Consider the following 19,414-nt stretch of genomic DNA (forward strand, 5'->3'; position numbering starts at 1 on the left):
TCGCCAATTATACATTGAACTCTACTCGATTAAAAGTGTTATGAATTTGTATACTGTGATATTAACACTGACTTTATCTACAAACTGCATGCAATATATTAGCAGTAAGGAGTACACTGCTAACAACACTTAGTAGTTGCGAGCTCTTTTTGCTTCCTAATTAAACACCCAGATGAACTTCACAGCGAACAACTTTATACTCAATAACACAGACACTGCCAGCAACAACTTTACCTGCGAGTGCTGGAATACATCTTTAGCGATGGCATCTAAATCATCTGTGTCTTGAATGTTGCGTACGTAGTCAGCGACAGCTTTGATGACCACGTCGCAGGGCGGTAAAACTAGCTGATGGGCACGAACCTGGATGGATGAGAAGTAAATAAAAATATAAATTATTTGTCTATATTTCTGTAATAATTACATAAGAACTAAACAAGGGACATGGAAGTCAAATTTCATGGTTTAGACAAAACATGCAATTTAAGAGACTTTTCAATGTTCTTCTATTATTAAATGTACAAGGTTCTCCTGGTGTTCTTTGTTAAAGAACATACCTAGGTAGAGGAGCATGCACGTGTCTTGAGCACTATACGGCAGCAGTGTTTGCGAAAATATTTGTAACAATGCTTAGATAAAGGCAGATCCCTGCATCATATGCACTTAGATAAAAGAAAGCCTGAGAGAACTGTCATGCAAGACTTTTAATACGGAAATACCTTGGAAATCCAGTGGATGGTTTAGATATTTTGTAAATGAGAGGAATAAAATGGATCGAGGACTCTCACCACCTTTGCGATAGAAAAAGTAAATTTATGCTTACCTGATAAATTAATTTCTTCTGTGGTACGACAAGTCCACGGATTCATCCTTTACTTGTGGGATATTATCCTCCTGCTAACAGGAAGTGGCATAGAGCACCACAGCAGAGCTGTCTATATAGCTCCCCACTTAGCTCCACCCCCAGTCATTTGACCAAAGGTACAGGAAGAAAAAGGAGAAACTAAAAGGTGCATAGGTGACTGTTTTTAAAATAAAAAAAAAATATAATCTGTCTTAAAATGACAGGGCGGGCCGTGGACTCGTCTTACCATAGAAGAAATTAATTTATCAGGTAAGCATAAATTTACTTTTCTTCTATAAAGTACGAGTCCACGGATTCAGCCTTTACTTGTGGGACACAATACCAAAGCTTTAGGACACGGATGAAGGGAGGGACAAGACAGATGCCTAAACAGAAGGCACCACTGCTTGAAGAACTTTTCTCCCAAAAATAGCCTCCGAAGAAGCAAAAGTATCAAATTTGGAAAATGGTATGAAGTGAAGACCAAGTCGCAGCCTTACAAATCTGTTCAACAGAAGCATCATTTTTGAAAACCCATGTGTAAGCCACCGCTCTAGTAGAGTAAGCTGTAATTCTTTCAGGAGGCTGCTGTCCAGCAGTCTCGTATGCCAAACGGATGATGCTTTTCAGCCAAAAAGACAGAGGTAGCTGTAGCTTTTTGACCTCTACGCTTTCCAGAATAGACAACAAACAGAGAAGATGTTTGACGGAAATCTTTGGTCGCTTGCAAGTAAAACTTCAAAGCACGAACCACGTCCAAGTTGTGCAACAGACGCTCCTTCTTAGAGGAAGGATTAGGACACAGGGAAGGAACAACAATTTCCTGATTAATATTCCTATTAGTAACAACCTTAGGAAGGAATCCAGGTTTGGTACGCAAAACCACCTTATCAGAATGAAAAACAAGATAAGGCGAGTCGCATTGCAATGCAGATAGTTCAGAAACTCTTCGAGCCGAAGAGATAACAACTAAAAACAGAACATTCCAAGACAGAAGCTTAATATCTATGGAATGCATAGGTTCAAACGGAACCCCTTGAAGAACTTTAAGAACTAAATTCAAACTCCATGGCAGAGCAACAGGTTTAAACACAGGCTTGATTCTAACTAAAGCCTGACAAAACGACTGAAGGTCTGGAACATCTGCCAGACACTTGTGCAGTAAAATTGACAAAGCAGATATCTGTCCCTTTAGGGAACTAGCTGATAACCCCTTCTCCAATCCTTCTTGGAGAAAGGACAAAATCCTAGGAATCCTGATCTTACTCCATGAATAGCCTTTGGATTCACACCAATAAAGATATTTACGCCATATCTTATGATAAATCTTCCTAGTGACAGGCTTTCGAGCCTGAATCAAGGTATCTATGACCGACTCAGAGAATCCCTGCTTGGATAAAATCAAGCGTTCAATCTCCAGGCAGTCAGCCGCAGAGAAACTAGATTTGGATGCTGGAACGGACCTTGAATGAGAAGGTCCCGTCTCAGTGGTAGTGTCCATGGTGGTAGAGATGAAATGTTCACCAGGTCTGCATACCAAGTCCTGCGTGGCCTGACAGGTGCTATCAAAATCACTGAAGCTCTCTCCTGTTTGATTCTGGCTATCAGACGAGGAAGGAGAGGAAATGGTGGAAACACATAAGCCAGGTTGAACGACCAAGGTACTGCTAGAGCATCTATCAGTACTGCCTGAGGATCCCTTGATCTGGACCTGTAACAAGGAAGTTTGGCGTTCTGACAAGACACCATCAGATCCAATTCTGGTGTGCCCCATTGATGAATCAATTGGGCAAAAACATCCGGATGGAGTTCCCAATCCCCCGGATGAAAAGTCTGACGACTTAGAAAATCCGCTTCCCAGTTCTCCACCCCTGGGATATAGATTGCTGATAGATGGCAAGAGTGAGTCTCTGCCCATCAAATTCTTTTTGTAACCTCTATCATCGCTAGAGAACTCTTTGTTCCCCCCTGATGATTGATATATGCTACAGTCGTGATATTGTCCGACTGGAATCTTATGAATCTGGCCAAAGCCAGCTGAGGCCACGCCTGAAGCGCATTGAATATCGCTCTCAGTTCTAGAATCGGGAGGAGAGCCTCCTTCTGAGTCAACACTCCCTGTGCTTTCAGGGAATTCCAGACTGCACCCCGGCCCAATAGGCTGGCGTCCGTCGTCACTGTGACCCATGCTGGCCTGCGGAAACACATTCCCTGGGACAGATGATCCTGCGACAACCACCAAAGAAGAGAGTCTCTGGTCTCTTGATCCAGGTTTATCGGAGGAGATAAATTTGCATAATCCCCATTCCACATGCGCACATGAGCATGCATAGTTGCAGTGGTCTGAGATGCAAGCGAGCAAACGGAACTATGTCCATTGCCGCTACCATTAGTTAGATTACCTCCATACACTGCGCCACTGACGGCCGAGGAATGGAATGAAGAGTTCGGCAGGTGGTTGAATCTTTGATTTCCTGACCTCTGTCAGAAAATTTTTCATGCCCACCGAATCTATCAGAGTTCCCAGGAATGGAACTATTGTGAGAGGGGTAAGTGAACTCTTTTTTACGTTCACCTTCCACCCGTGAGATCTGAGAAAAGCCAAAACGATGTCAGTGTGAGTTTTGTCTATTTGGTAAGTTGACGCCTGAATTAAGATATCGTCCAGATAAGGTGCCACTGCTATGCCCCGCGGCCTTTGAACCGCCAGAAGGGACCCTAGCACCTTTGTGAAAATTCTGAGAGCTGTGGCCAACCCAAAGGGAAGAGCCACAAACTGGTAATGCTTGTCCAGAAAGGCGAACCTGAGAAACTAGTGATGATCTTTGTGGATAGGGATGTGCAGATACACATCCTTTAAATCCACGGTGGTCATATATTGACCCTCCTGGATCATTGGTAAAATAGTCCGAATGGTCTCCATCTTGAAGGATGGGACTCTGAGGAACTTGTTTAGGATCTTGAGATCTAAAATTGGTCTGAAGGTTCCCTCTTTTTTGGGAACCACAAACAGATTGGAGTAAAACCCCTGCCCCTGTTCTGTTCTTGGAACTGGGCAGATTACTCCCATGGTATATAGGTCTTCTACACAGCGTAAGAAAGCCTCTCTTTTTGTCTGGTTTACAGACAATCGAGAAAGATCTCCCTTGGAGGAGAATCTTTGAAGTCTAGAAGATACCCCTGGGTCACAATTTCTAAAGCCCAGGAGTCCTGAACGTTTCTTGCCCAAGCCTGAGCAAAGAGAGAAAGTCTGCCCCCTACTAGATCTGGCCTCGGATCGGGGGCTGCCCCTTCATGCTGTCTTGGTGGGAGCAGCGGGCTTCTTGGCCTGTTTACCTTTGTTCCAAGTCTGGTTAGGTCTCCAGACTGACTTGGATTGAGCAAAATTCCCCTCCTGCTTTGCAGCAGGGGAGGAGGAAGAGGGACCACCTTTGAAGTTTCGAAAGGAACGAAAATAATTTTGTTTGGTCCTCATCTTATTTGTCTTATCCTGAGAAAGGGCATGGCCTTTTCCTCCAGTGATGTCTGAAATTATCTCTTTCAGTTCAGGCCCGAATAGGGTCTTACCCTTGAAATGGATGGCTAAAAGCTTAGATTTTGATGACACATCAGCAGACCAGGACTTAAGCCATAACACTCTAAACGCTAAAATGGCAAAACCTGAATTCTTTGCCGCTAATTTAGCCAGTTGTGCAGGCGTTAATGGTTGTGACACTTGGGGAGAATTAGATGGCATAACCTGATTCCCTTCTGACTGAGAATCATCCTGCAACATACTTTTATCAGCTAAAATGTGTTCTTTGCAATTTATTGCCCTTTCAGTGCATGAGGGACACATTTTAAGTGGGGGTTCCACAATGGCTTCCAAACACATTGAACATTGGCTTTCTTCAACGTCAGACATGTTAAACAGGCTAGTAATGACCACAAACAGGCCTGAAAACACTTTATTTAGTGAAAAAATAAAAATCTTAAAAAACGGTACTGCGCCTTTAAGAGAAAAAACATAATTTATGTAAGAACTTACCTGATAAATTCATTTCTTTCATATTGGCAAGAGTCCATGAGCTAGTGACATATGGGATATACATTCCTACCAGGAGGGGCAAAGTTTCCCAAACCTCAAAATGCCTATAAATACACCCCCACAATTCAGTTTAACGAATAGCCAAGAAGTGGGGTGATAAGAAAGGAGTGAAAGCATCAACAAGGAATTGGAATAATTGTGCTTTATACAAAATAATCATAACCACCACAAAAAGGGTGGGCCTCATGGACTCTTGCCAATATGAAAGAAATGAATTTATCAGGTAAGTTCTTACATAAATTATGTTTTCTTTCATGTAATTGGCAAGAGTCCATGAGTTAGTGACGTATGGGATAGCAAATACCCAAGATGTGGAACTCCACGCAAGAGTCACTAGAGAGGGAGGGATAAAAATAAAGACAGCCAATTCCGCTGAAAAATTAATCCACAAAACAAAAGTTTTAATCTTTATAATGAAAAAAACTGAAATTATAAGCAGAAGAATCAAACTGTAACAGCTACCTGAAGTATTTTTCTACCATAACTGCTTCTGAAGAAGAGAAAACATCAAAATGGTAGAATTTAGTAAAAGTATGCAAAGAAGACAAGTCGCTGCTTTGCAAATCTGATCAACAGAAGCTTCATTCTTAAAAGCCCAGGAAGTAGAAACTGACCTAGTAGAATGAGCCGTAATCCTCTGAGGCGAGGATTTACCAGACTCCAAATAAGCATGACGAATCAAAAGCTTTAACCAAGATGCCAAAGAAATGGCAGAAGCCTTCTGACCTTTCCTAGCACCAGAAAAGATAACAAATAGACTAGAAGTCTTTCTGAAATGTTTAGTAGCTTTAACATAATATTTCAAAGCTCTTACCACATCCAGAGAATTCTTAGGATTAGGACACAAGGAAGGGACAACAATTTCTCTACTAATGTTGTTGGAATTCACAACTTTAGGTAAAAATTTAAATGAAGTCCGCAAAACCGCCTTATCCTGATGAAAAATCAGAAAAGGAGACTCACAAGAAAGAGCAGATAATTCAGAAACTCTTCTAGCTGAAGAGATGGCCAAAAGGAACAATACTTTCCAGGAAAGTAATTTGATGTCCAAAGAATGCAAACGGAGGAGCCTCTAAAGTCCTCAAAACCAAATTAAGACTCCAAGGAGGAGAAATTGGCTTAATGACAGGCTTGATACGAACCAAAGCCTGAACAAAACAATGAATATTAGGAAGATTAGCAATCTTTCTGTGAAAAAGAACAGAAAGAGCAGAGATTTGTCCTTTCAAGGAACTTGCAGACAAACCCTTATCCAAACCATCCTGAGGAAACTGTAAAATCCTAGGAATTCTAAAATAATGCCAAGAGAATTTATGAGAAGAACACCATGAAATGTAAGTCTTCCAAACTCGGTAATAAATCTTTCTAGACACAGATTTGCGAGCCTGCAACATAGTATTAATCACCGAGTCAGAGAAACCTCTATGACTAAGCACTAGGCGTTCAATCTCCATACCTTCAAATTTAATGATTTGAGATCCTGATGGAAAAAAGGACCTTGAGATAGGAGATCTGGCCTTAAAAGAAGTGGCCAAGGTTGACAACTGGACATTCGAACAAGATCTGCATATCAAAACCTGTGTGGCCATGCTGGAGCCACCAGCAGTACAAATGAACACTCCATTATGATTTTGGAAATCACTCTTGGAAGAAGAACTAGAGGCGGAAAGAGATAAGCAGATTGATAATTCCAAGGAAGTGACAACGCATTCACTGCTTCCGCCTGAGGATCCCTGGACAGGTACCTGGGAAGTTTCCTGTTTAGATGAGAAGCCATCAGATCTATTTCTGGAAGCCCCCACATCTGAACAATCTGAAGAAACACATCTGGGTGAAGAGACCATTCTCCCGGATGTAAAGTCTGGAGACTGAGATAATGCGCTTCCCAATTGTCTATACCTGGGATATGGACCGCAGAGATATATACAAATATACGATTCTTTCTTCAGAAGAGGCCAAAACTGAAGAGCTCTGAGAATCACACGGAGTTCCAAAATATTGATTGGTAATCTCGCCTCTTGAGATTTCCAAACTCCCTGCGCTGTCAGAGATCCCCAGACAGCTCCCCAACCTGAAAGACTTGCATCTATTGTGATCACAGTCAAGGTTGGGCGAACAAAAGAGGCCCCCTGGACTAAACAATGGTGATCTAACCACCAAGTCAGAGAAAGTCGAATATTGGGATTTAAGGATATTGATTGGGATATCCTTGTATAATCCCTGCACCATTGGCTCAGCATAAAAAGCTGAAGCGGTCTCATGTGAAAACGAGCAAAGGAGATCGCGTCCGATGCTGCAGTCATGAGGCCTAAAACCTCCATGCACATAGCTACTGAAGGGAATAATTGAAACTGAAGGTTCCGACAAGCTGAAACCAATTTCAGACGTCTTTTGTCTGTTAGAGACAAAGTCATGGATACTGAATCTATTTGTAATCCTAAAAAGGTTACCCTTGTCTGAGGAATCAAGGAACTTTTTGGTAAATTGATCCTCCAACCATGTTCTTGAAGAAACAACACTAGTTGATTCGCGTGAGATTCTGCAGAATGTAAAGACTTAGCAAGTACCAAGATATCGGCCAAATAAGGAAACACTGCAATACCCCGCTCTCTTATTAGAGAGAGTAGGGCACCGAGAACCTTCGAAAAGATCCTTGGAGCTGTTGCTAGGCCAAAAGGAAGAGCAACAAATTGGTAATGCTTGTCTAGAAAAGAGAATCTCAGGAACTGATAATGATCTGGATGAATCGGAATATGAAGATATGCATCCTGTAAATCTATTGTGGGCATATAATGCCCTTGCTGAACAAAAGGCAGAATAGTCCTTATAGTCACCATTTTGAATGTTGGTATTCTTACTTAACGATTCAAAATCTTTAGATCCAGAACTGGTCTGAAAGAATCCTCTTTCTTTGGGACAATGAACAGATTTGAATAAAACCCCAGACCCCGTTCCGGAAAGGGAACTGGCACAATTACCCAGGATAACTCCAGGTCTGAAACACACTTCAGGAAAGCCTGAGCCTTCACTGGGTTCACTGGAATGCGTGAGAGAAAGAAACTTCTCACAGGCGGTCTTACCTTGAAACCTATTCTGTACCCTTGAGAAACAATGTTCTGGATCCAATGATTTTGGATTGAATTGATCCAAACATCTTTGAAAAACCTTAGTCTGCCCCCTACCAGCTGCGCTGGAATGAGGGCCGCACCTTCATGCGGACTTGGGGGCTGCTTTTGGTTTTCTAAAAGGCTTGGATTTATTCCAGACTGGAGAAGGCTTCCAATTGGAAACCGTTCCTTTAGGGGAAGGGTCAGATTTCTGTTCCTTATTCTGACGAAAGGAACGAAAACTGTTAGAAGCCCTAAATTTACCCTTAGACTTTTTATCCTGAGGCAAAAAAGCTCCCTTCCCCCAAGTAACAGTTGAAATAATAGAATCCAACTGAGAACCAAATAATTTATTACCTTCAAAAGAAAGAGATAGCAATGTTGACTTAGAAGTCATATCTGCATTCCAAGTTTTAAGCCATAAAGCTCTTCTAGCTAAATTAGCTAAAGACATATACCTGACATCAAATCTAACAATATCAAAAATGGCATCACAAATGAAATTATTAGCATGTTGAATAAGCTTAACAATGCTATATACATTAGGATCTGGTACTTGTTGCGCTAAAGTTTCCAAACAAAACGTTGAAGCCGCAGCAACATCAGCCAAAGAAATAGCAGGCCTAAGAAGATGACCTGCACATAAATAAGCCTTCCTTAGATAAGATTCGAGTTTCCTATTTAAAGGATCTTTAAAAGAAGTACTATCTGCCGTAGGAATACTAGTACGCTTAGCAAGAGTAGAGATAGCCCCATCAACTTTGGGGATCTTTTCCCAAAACTCCAATCTATCAGATGGCAAAGGGTACAGTTATTTAAACCTTAAAGAAGGAGTAAATGAAGAACCCAGACTATTCCATTCCCTAGAAATTACATTTGAAATAGCATAAGGAACTGGAAAAACCTCTGGAATAACTACATGAGGTTTAAAAACCGAATTTAAACGTTTACTAGTTTTAATATCAAGAGGATTAGGCTCCTCCATATCTAATGCAATCAACACCTCTTTTAATAAAGAACGAATATACTCCATTTTAAATAAATATGAAGTTTTGTCAGTATCAATATCTGAGGCAGAATCTTCTGAACCAGATAGATGCTCATCAGAGACAGATAAATCAGAATGCCATTTAAAAATTCATCGAAATTAAGAGAAGTTTTAAGAGACCTTTTACGTTTATTAGAAGGTGGTATAACAGACAAGGCCTTCTCAATAGAATTAGAAACAAATTCTCTCACATTAACAGGAATATCCTGAACATTAGATGTTGAAGGAACAACAACAGGTAATGGATTATTACTAATGGAAATATTATCTGCTTTAGAAAGTTTATCATGACAACTAACACAAACTACAGCCGGAGGAACAGTTACCACAAGTTTACAACAAATGCACTTAGCTTTGGTAGAACCGACATCATAAGGCAGAATTCCAGTAGTAGATTCTGAAACAGGGTCAGCATGGGACATCTTGCAATATTTATTAGAAAAAACAACATATAAAGCAAAATGATCAATTTCCTTATATGACAGATTCAGGAATGGGAAAAAATGCAAACAAAATAAGCCTCTGGAAACCAGAAGCAAAAAGAAATAACGACTTAAAAAATGTAAAAATCTGGCGCCAAGTAGGACGCCCAAACTGACAAATATTTTTTGGCGCCAAAAACGTCTGCAACAAACACGAGCGTCATAGATGACGCAACTACGTGCCAAAAAAGTCTTGCGCCAAAAATGACGCAATAAATTATAGCATTTAGCGCTCCCGCGAGTCTAACAGCCCGCAATTTAGAAAGAAAAGTCAATTGAAAAAATTTCAGGTAAAATATGTTTTTATTTTTTTTTTTCATATATGCATTTCCCAAAAATGAAACGGACAGTCTGTAAGAAAGAAATGAACTGATTAACCTGAATCATGGCAAATATAAGTATAAAACATATATTTAGAACTTTACATATAAAGTGAGAGTGTCATAAATAAAAAGAAACATACTTACCAAAAGACACTCATCTACATAAAGTATATAGCCAAACCAGTACTGAAACGAGAATCAGTAGAGGTAATGGTATATAAGAGTATATCGTCGATCTGAAAAGGGAGGTAGGAGAAGAATCTCTACGACCAATAGCAGAGAACCTAAGAAAACAAAATTTATGCTTACCTGATAAATTTCTCTCTTGTGGTGTATCCAGTCCACGGGTTCATCCATTACTTGTGGGATATTCTCCTTCCCAACAGGAAGCTGCAAGAGGACACCCACAGCAGAGCTGTCTATATAGCTCCTCCCCTAACTGCCACCCCCAGTCATTCGACCGAAGACAAGCAAGAAAAAAGGAGAAACTATAGGGTGCAGTGGTGACTGTAGTTTAAAAATAAAAAACACCTCCCTTAAAGTGACAGGGCGGGCCGTGGACTGGATACATCACAAGAGAAAGAAATTTATCAGGTAAACATAAATTTTGTTTTCTCTTGTAAGGTGTATCCAGTCCACGGGTTTATCCATTACTTGTGGGATACCAATACCAAAGCTTTAGGACACGGATGAAGGGAGGGACAAGGCAGGAACTTAAACGGAAGGCATCACTGCCTGCAAGACCTTTCTCCCAAAAATAGCCTCCGAGGAAGCAAAAGTATCAAATTTGTAGAATTTAGAAAAAGTATGAAGCGAAGATCAAGTCGCCGCCTTACAAATCTGTTCAACAGAGGCCTCATTTTTAAAAGCCCATGTGGAAGCTACTGCTCTAGTGGAATGAGCTGTAATTCTTTCAGGAGGCTGCTGGCCAGCAGTCTCATAAGCTAAACGGATTATGCTTCTCAGCCAAAAAGAAAGAGAAGATGCCGAAGCCTTTTGGCCTCTCCTCCGTCCAGAGCAGACAACAAACATTGCAGATGTTTGACGAAAATCCTTAGTAGCTTGTAAATAAAACTTTAAAGCACGAACCACGTCAAGATTGTGTAATAGACGTTCCTTCTTTGAAGAAGTATTAGGACACAGTGACGGAACAACAATCTCCTGATTGATTTTCTTATTAGATACCACCTTAGGAAGAAACCCAGGTTTGGTACGCAAAACTACCTTATCTGCATGGAAGATCAGATAAGGGGAATCACACTGTAAGGCAAATAACTCTGAAACTCTTCGAGCCGAAGAGATAGCTACCAAAAACAGAACTTTCCAAGATAAAAGCTTGATATCTATGGAATGCAGAGGTTCAAACGGAACCCCTTGAAGAACTTTAAGAACTAAATTTAAACTCCATGGCGGAGCAACAGGTTTAAACACAGGCTTTATTCTAACTAAAGCCTGACAAAACGCCTGAACGTCTGGAACATCTGCCAGACGCTCGTGCAGAAGAATAGATAGAGCAGAAATCTGTCCCTTTAAGGAACTAGTTGACAATCCCTTCTCCAATCCTTCTTGGAGAAAGGATAATATCCGAGGAATCCTGACCTTACTCCATGAGTAACCCTTGGATTCACACCAATGAAGATATTTACACCATATCTTATGATAGATTTTCCTGGTGACAGGCTTTCGAACCTGAATCAAGGTATCAATGACCGACTCAGAGAAACCACGTTTTGATAAAATCAAGCGTTCAATCTCCAAGCAGTCAGCCACAGAGAAATTAGATTTGGATATTTGAATGGACCTTGGAGTAGAAGGTCCTGCCTCAGCGGTAGAGTCCATGGTGGAAAGGATGACATGTCCACCAGATCTGCATACCAAGTCCTGCGTGGCCACGCAGGTGCTATCAAAATCACCAAAGCTCTCTCCTGCTTGATCTTGGCAATCAGACGAGGGAGGAGAGGAAATGGTGGGAACACATAAGCCAGGCTGAAGGACCAGGGCACTGCTAGAGCATCTATCAGCGCTGCCTGGGGATCCCTTGACCTGCACCCGTAACAAGGAAGCTTGGCGTTCTGACGAGACACCATCAGATCAAGTTCTGGTTTGCCCCATAGTTGAATCAGCTGGGCAAATACCTCCGGATGGAGCTACCACTCCCCTGGATGAAAAGTCTGCCGACTTAGAAAATCCGCCTCCCAGTTCTCTACTCCTGGGATATGGATAGCTGAGAGATGGCAAGAGTGAACCTCTGCCCATAGAATTATCTTTGAAACCTCCAACATTGCCAGGGAGCTTCTTGTTCCCCCCTGATGGTTGATATAGGCTACAGTCGTGATATTGTCCGACTGAAATCTGATGAACCTGACCGCAGCTAGTTGAGGCCAAGCCTGAAGAGCATTGAATATCGCTCTCAGTTCCAGAATGTTTATCGGAAGGAGGGCTTCCTCCTGAGTCCACGAACCCTGAGCCTTCAGGGAGTTCCAGACTGCGCCCCAGCCCAGAAGGCTGGCATCTGTCGTCACTATAGTCCACTATAACTCATTCCCCTGGACAGATGGACCCAAGATAACCACCAGAGAAGAGAATCCCTGGTCTCTTGATCCAGATTTAGCAGAGGGAACAAATCTGTGTAGTCCCCATTCCACTGATTGAGCATGCAAAGTTGCAGTGGTCTGAGATGTAGGTGGGCAAACGGAACTGTGTCCATTGCCGCTACCATTAGGCCGATTACTTCCATACACTGAGCCACTGACGGCCGAGAAGTGGAATAAAGAGCACGGCAGGAAGTTAGAAGCTTTGATAACCTGACCTCTGTCAGAAAAATTTTCATTTCTACTGAATCTATCAGTGTTCCTAGGAAGGAAACTCTTGTGAGAGGGGAGAGAGAACTCTTTTCTTCGTTCACCTTCCACACGTGAGATCTCAGAAAGGCCAGAACATTGTCCGTATGGGACTTGGCAATTTGAAAAGTCGACGCCTGTATCAGAATGTCGTCTAGGTAAGGAGCCACCGCTATGCCCCGTGGCCTTAGAACCGCCAGTAGGGACCCTAGAACTTTTGTAAAGATTCTTGGTGCCGTGGCTAACCCGAAGGGAAGAGCCACAAAATGGTAATGCCTGTCTAAGAAGGCGAACCTGAGGAACTGATGATGATCTCTGTGAATCGGAATGTGGAGATAAGCATCCTTTAAGTCCACAGTAGTCATATATTGACCCTCCTGGATCATAGGGAGGATGGTTCGGATAGTCTTCATCTTGAAGGATGGGACTCTGAGAAATTTGTTTAGGATCTTGAGATCCAAGATTGGTCTGAAAGTTCCCTCTTTTTTGGGAACTATAAACAGATTTGAATAGAAGCCCTGCCCCTGTTCCTCCCTTGGAACTGGGTGGATCACTCCCATAACCAGTAGGTCCGGTTCCGGATCGGGGGCTACTCCTTCATGCTGCCTTAGAGGCGGCAGTAGGTTTTTTGGCCTGCTTCCCCTTGTTCCAAGCCTGGTTCGGTCTCCAGACTGGTTTGGACTGGGCAAAATTTCCCTCTTGTTTTGCATTAGAGGAAGCTGAAGCTGCGCCACTCTTGAAGTTTCGAAATGAACGAAAATTATTCTGTTTGGTCCTTAATTTATTAGACCTATCATGAGGAAGGGCGTCACCTTTTCCTCCAGTAATATCAGAAATGATCTCCTTCAGGCCTGGCCCGAATAGGGTCTGTCCTTTGAAGGGAATGTTAAGAAGCTTAGACTTTGAAGTAACGTCTGCTGACCAGGACTTAAGCCATTGCGCCCTGCGCACCAGAATGGCAAAACCTGAATTCTTAGCCGTTAGTTTGGTTAGATGAAAAACTGCGTCAGAAATAAAGGAATTAGCTAACTTGAGAGCTTTAATCCTGTCTAAAATATCATCTAACGGGGTCTCCACCTGTAGAGCCTCCTCAAGAGACTCAAACCAAAAAGGCGCTGCAGCAGTAACTGGGACAATGCATGCAAAAGGCTGGAGAATAAAACCTTGATGGATAAAAATTTTCTTAAGGAGACCCTCCAATTTTTTATCCATAGGATCTAAGAAAGCACAACTGTCCTCGATGGGGATAGTTGTACGCTTAGCTAGGGTAGAAAATACACCCTCCACCTTAGGGACTGTCTGCCACGAGTCCCGTATAGCGACATCTATGGGAAACATCTTTTTAAAAGCAGGAGGGGGAGAGAACGGAACACCTGGTCTATCCCATTCCTTAATAATAATTTCCGAAAACCTCTTAGGGACTGGAAAAACATCAGTGTAAACAGGCACTGCAAAGTATTTGTCCATTTTACACAATTTCTCTGGAACTACAATGGGGTCACAGTCATCCAGAGTCGCTAAAACCTCCCTGAGCAATAAGCGGAGGTGTTCAAGTTAAATTTAAACGCTGTCATTTCAGAATCGGACTGAAGTAACGTCTTCCCTGAATCTGAAATCTCACCCTCAGATAGCAACTCCCTTGCCACGGCTTCGGAGCATTGTGAGGGTATATCGGACATAGCTACTAAAGCGTCAGAAAACTCTGTATTTGTTCTAGCCCCAGAGCTGTCTCGCTTTCCTTGTAACCCTGGCAGTTTGGACAATACCTCTGTGAGGGTATTAGTCATAACTGCCGCCATATCTTGTAAGGTAAACGCATTGGACGCGCTAGATGTACTTGGAGTCACTTGAGCGGGAGTTATAGGTTCTGACCCGTGGGGAGAGCTAGATGGCATAACCTCCCTTTTGTCAGTCTGAGAAACCTCTGGTGATAAATCTTTAAATGCCATAATATGGTCTTTATAAGTTATAGAAATTTCAGTACATTTGGTACACATTCTAAGAGGGGGTTCCACAATGGCTTCTAAACATATTGAACAAGGAGTTTCCTCTATGTCAGACATGTTTAACAGACTAGTAATGAGACCAGCAAGCTTGGAAAACACTTTAATAAATGTGAAACAGCAATTAAATAAAAACGGTACTGTGCCTTTAAGAGAAAAAAAAACTATCACATAAACTGCAAAACAGTGTTAAAAAGTAGTAAACTCTCCGAAATTTTTACAGTGTGTATAAGGGACTAAAAGCAGCATTGCACCCACTTGCAAATGGATGATTAACCCTTTAGGCCCCAAACCGGATTTGAAACGCGTTAAAAAACGTTAATAAACAGTTAAACACCTTGCCACAGCTCTGCTGTGGCTCCTACCTGCCCTCAAAGACGATTTAGGAAAGAAATAAGCCCGCTATAGTGGTCCTCAGATGTCAGAGGACTCCTTTAGGGTAGCTGGATGTCTCAGTCTGAATATGAACTGCGCATCTAGAGCGCGAAAATAGGCCCCTCCCACCATGCACTCTATGTCAGAGGGCCTTAAGAAAATACTCCTAGGAGTATCTGACTAGCCATGTGGAAACTAGGCCCCAAAAAACGATTTATCACCCTCAGAGAAAAAACGTTCTTACTATATAACATGTAAACGTTTTGTCACTAAGAAATATGAGTATTAACATGAATATTACCCTTTTTTGAAAGCATGATCCCAGTCGTCGTTAAATCACTGCATCAGGCTTACCTCAATTATACAAGGCTCTGTCAGCATTTTCTAGATCTTATCATCTCTCTAGAAATAAATATACTGAACATACCTCAAAGCAGGTAATCTGCAAACCGTTCCCCCAACTTAAGTCTTTCCCATACTCTTCAGTTATGCGTGAGAACAGCAATGGACCTTAGTTACAAACCGCTAAGATCATCAACCTCCAGGCAGATTCTTCTTCTAATTTCTGCCTGAGAGTAAAACAGTACAATGCCGGTACCGTTTAAAAATAACAAACTTTTGATTGAAGGTAAAACTACACTAAGTCACCACATATCTCTTGATACTTCCTATCTTGTCGAGAGCTGCAAGAGAATGACTGGGGGTGGCAGTTAGGGGAGGAGTTATATAGACAGCTCTGCTGTGGGTGTCCTCTTGCAGCTTCCTGTTGGGAAGGAGAATATCCCACAAGTAATGGATGAACCCATGGACTGGATACACCTTACAAGAGAAATAGATCCCCAATAGGATGATCATTGTATTCAAAAGGTAATACTCCCTTCACATCTCTCTGTCATTCACTGCACTGAGAGGAACCGGGCTTCAGCATGCTGAAAAGCGCATATCAACGTAGAAATCTAGCACAAACTTACTTTACCACCTCCATCATAGGAGGCAAAGTTTGTAAAACTGAATTGTGGGTTTGGTGGGGGGTTTATTTATAGACATTTTGAGGTTTGGGAAACTTTGCCCCTCCTGGTAGGAATGTATATCCCATACGTCACTAGCTCATGGACTCTTGCCAATTACATGAAAGAAAAAGCATACACGTTCTGCAAAACTGCTTTAAATTAATCCAATCTTTCCAATTTTTCGTGTAAGTATTCAAATTAAGCAGCTAAGTTTGCCCCACAAGGAAAGGAACACTTAACCCTGTTAAGTTGGAGCTTGCTGCTAGACTTGCAAATACAACTGCGCAACTAAGGCGCAAAAATAGGTCCCGCCCATCTCACTCGATGTCTCTCAGCCAAAATGAACCGCACCAGAGCGGTCTCAAACTAGCCATGTGGGTTCTCAAACCCAGAAACAGAAGCCAAGTGTACCCTCTAATAAAGTATAAAAAACTTCACTGCCAAAAAAGTTATCAGTACTCCCAGGTGAATAAACGTTTGCCCACAAACATTCAAACTCAGTGTCAACCATTTTTTCTCAGCCCCTTTATGCAAGCTTAGTAATACCCCTCTTCTGTTAGGATTACTGCTTACCCTTACCCTCATGGGGATACTGTCAGCCAATTCTGAAATACCACAGTCTCTCCAGGAAAAAATGACTGAACATACCTCACTGTTATATAGCATGAAAAACGTTCCTCACACTGAAGTTTCTTGTACTCCTCAGTTATTCTGTGGGAACTGCTCTGGATCTTAGTGACAAATGCTAAGATCATTAGCATCCAGGCAGAAGTCTTCATCCATCTGCTGCGTGAGAGAAAATAGTACACACCGGTACCATTTAAAATAAAAAAATCTTGCTTGAAGAAAATAAAAACTAACATTTTATCACCTCTTTCACTTTACCCTTCCTAGTACTTAGAGTAGGCAAAGAGAATGACGGGGGGGGGGGGGTGGAGCTAAGTGGGGAGCTATAAAGACAGCTCTGCTGTGGTGCTCTTTGCCACTTCCTGTTAGCAGAAGGATGATATCCCACAAGTAAAGGATGAATCCGTGGACCCGTCGTACCTTATAGAAGAAAAGCGTTTACTTTGGCTTTGAAATGAGCAGCAGAATATTTTCTACCAAATTTCATAGTTAAAGGGACAGTCTACATTCATAATAAAGTGATCTATTTTGTTAGTTTGCCCCTTATTAAGTTGTCCTACCCATTTGTCAGCATGCTGCCCACAACGGTCTCAGTTTTATTTTCCAAAGATTCACGCCGTTTTAGATTTGCAAATAGCCCCTGAACTCCACCTACCGCCGTCTTCTTCATTCACAGGACATTTTTTTTCTTTTTTCAAATGTTGTGCCCGTGAATGTTGATGACGTCACCATGTTATGCGTCTACTTACTGCGCATGATCAAAGTCCACCGGAAGAGCTGGGGACCGTTTTAGGATTGTATAGTTATTCTACAAGCCAGCCAGGACAGATAGATTTGATTTTCTCTCCAGCGCGGCAGAATATTATACGGTCAACTTCAGACCTATGAGTATCTTGTCATGTAACATTTTATAAGTGACTTCTGGACCAGCTAAAAAATTATTTTAAAAAAATGGCTTGGCTGGCGTATGCAAAGTTTCCCTGATTGAAAGTTTATTATGAAATCAACACAGTCGTCTTGGATCTTGACTCGGGCAACAAAACCATGTAGCAAAACGAATGTACTATACTTTATAATAGGTTTACATTATAATGAAACATAATATTGGTATTAAGAGGGCTGTTTTTGCCTGTTGCATTATAGAGCATATATATAGAGCCATATATTTTACATATAGGATAATATTTTCTCATGGGTGTAAGTAAGAGAACAGCACACTAAAAAGAGTAAATTTAAAATATACACACAATAAGTGAATACAAAACAGCTACTTACCTTACTGATCAAGTGAAAGATGAATGATACAAGTGCAACAGGAAAAATGATCCCTAGGAACTCTGTGTAAATGTTCCGGATTACTGTATGCAGTTATGTCATTGGCTGCCTAATGCGCATGTGCACAATACCGGGAACGCTATATTAGCGTTATTTGCAATCTCAGGGAGACAAAGGGTAGTGTATTGAAGTGAGGCATGAATGATGTCATAGGAGGCAGAGTTCAGGGTCCATTTGCAAATCTAAAACGGCGTGAATCTTTTGAAAATAAAACTGAGACCATGGTGGGCAGCATGCAGAGAAACAGGTAGTTCAACTTAATAAGAGGCAAACTAACGAATTAGATCACTTTATTATGAAGGTAGACTGTCCCTTTAATCCAATTTTCCCTCCACTGGTAACGTGACAGCCATCAGCCAATCACATAGTGAACTTTTGCACATGCTCAGTAAGAGCTAGAGCTACAGAACTCAGCTATTGAATGATTAGTATGTGATGGAACAAACCATTTATTAAATTGCTACTATGTGATGGAACAAACCATTTATTACATTTCTACTATGTGATGGAACAAACCATTTATTAAATTGCTACTATGTGATGGAACAAACCATTTATTAAATTACTACTATGTGATGAAACAAACAATTTATTAAATTGCTACTATGTGATGAAACAAACCATTTATTAAATTGCTACTATGTGATGAAAAACTATTAAATTGCTACTATGTGATGGAACAAACCATTTATTAAATTGCTACTATGTGATGGAACAAACCATTTATTTAATTGCTACTATGTGATGGAACAAACCATTTATTAAATTGCTACTATGTGATGGAACAAACCATTTATTAAATTGCTACTATGTGATGGAACAAGCCATTTATTAAATTGCTACTATGTGATGGAACAAACCATTTATTAAATTGGTACTATGTGATGGAACAAACCATTTATTAAAATTGCTAATATGTATTAAATTGCTACTATGTGATGGAACAAACCATTTATTAAATTGCTACTATGTGATGGAACAAACCATTTATTAAATTGCTACTATGTGATGGAACAAACCATTTATTAAATTGCTACTATGTGATGGAACAAACCATTTATTAAAATTGCTAATATGTATTAAATTGCTACTATGTGATGGAACAAACCATTTATTAAATTGCTACTATGTGATGGAACAAACCATTTATTAAATTACTACTATGTGATGGAACAAACCATTTATTAAATTGCTACTATGTGATGGAACATACCATTTATTACATTAATAATATGTGATGGAACAAACCATTAATTAAATTACTAATATGTAATGGAACAAACCATTTATTAAATTACTAATATGTGATGGAACAAACAATTTATTAAATTGC

The 19,414-nt window shown here is 41.0% G+C and overlaps 1 protein-coding gene across 2 annotated transcripts in view; it reads right to left on the reverse strand.

The window, feature by feature from the left end:
* The window catches only part of FAM120A (family with sequence similarity 120A), a 297,370-nt gene that overhangs the window by 192,900 nt on the left and 85,056 nt on the right, over positions 1–19,414 (reverse strand). For both annotated transcript variants that reach the window (XM_053720687.1, XM_053720685.1), the window contains exon 4: positions 235–363. In XM_053720687.1, coding sequence (XP_053576662.1) covers positions 235–363 — 129 coding nt within the window. The remainder of the gene's footprint in view (positions 1–234; positions 364–19,414) is intronic.

Source organism: Bombina bombina, chromosome 7 (genome assembly GCF_027579735.1).
Source record: "Bombina bombina isolate aBomBom1 chromosome 7, aBomBom1.pri, whole genome shotgun sequence".
NCBI lineage: Eukaryota > Metazoa > Chordata > Amphibia > Anura > Bombinatoridae > Bombina > Bombina bombina.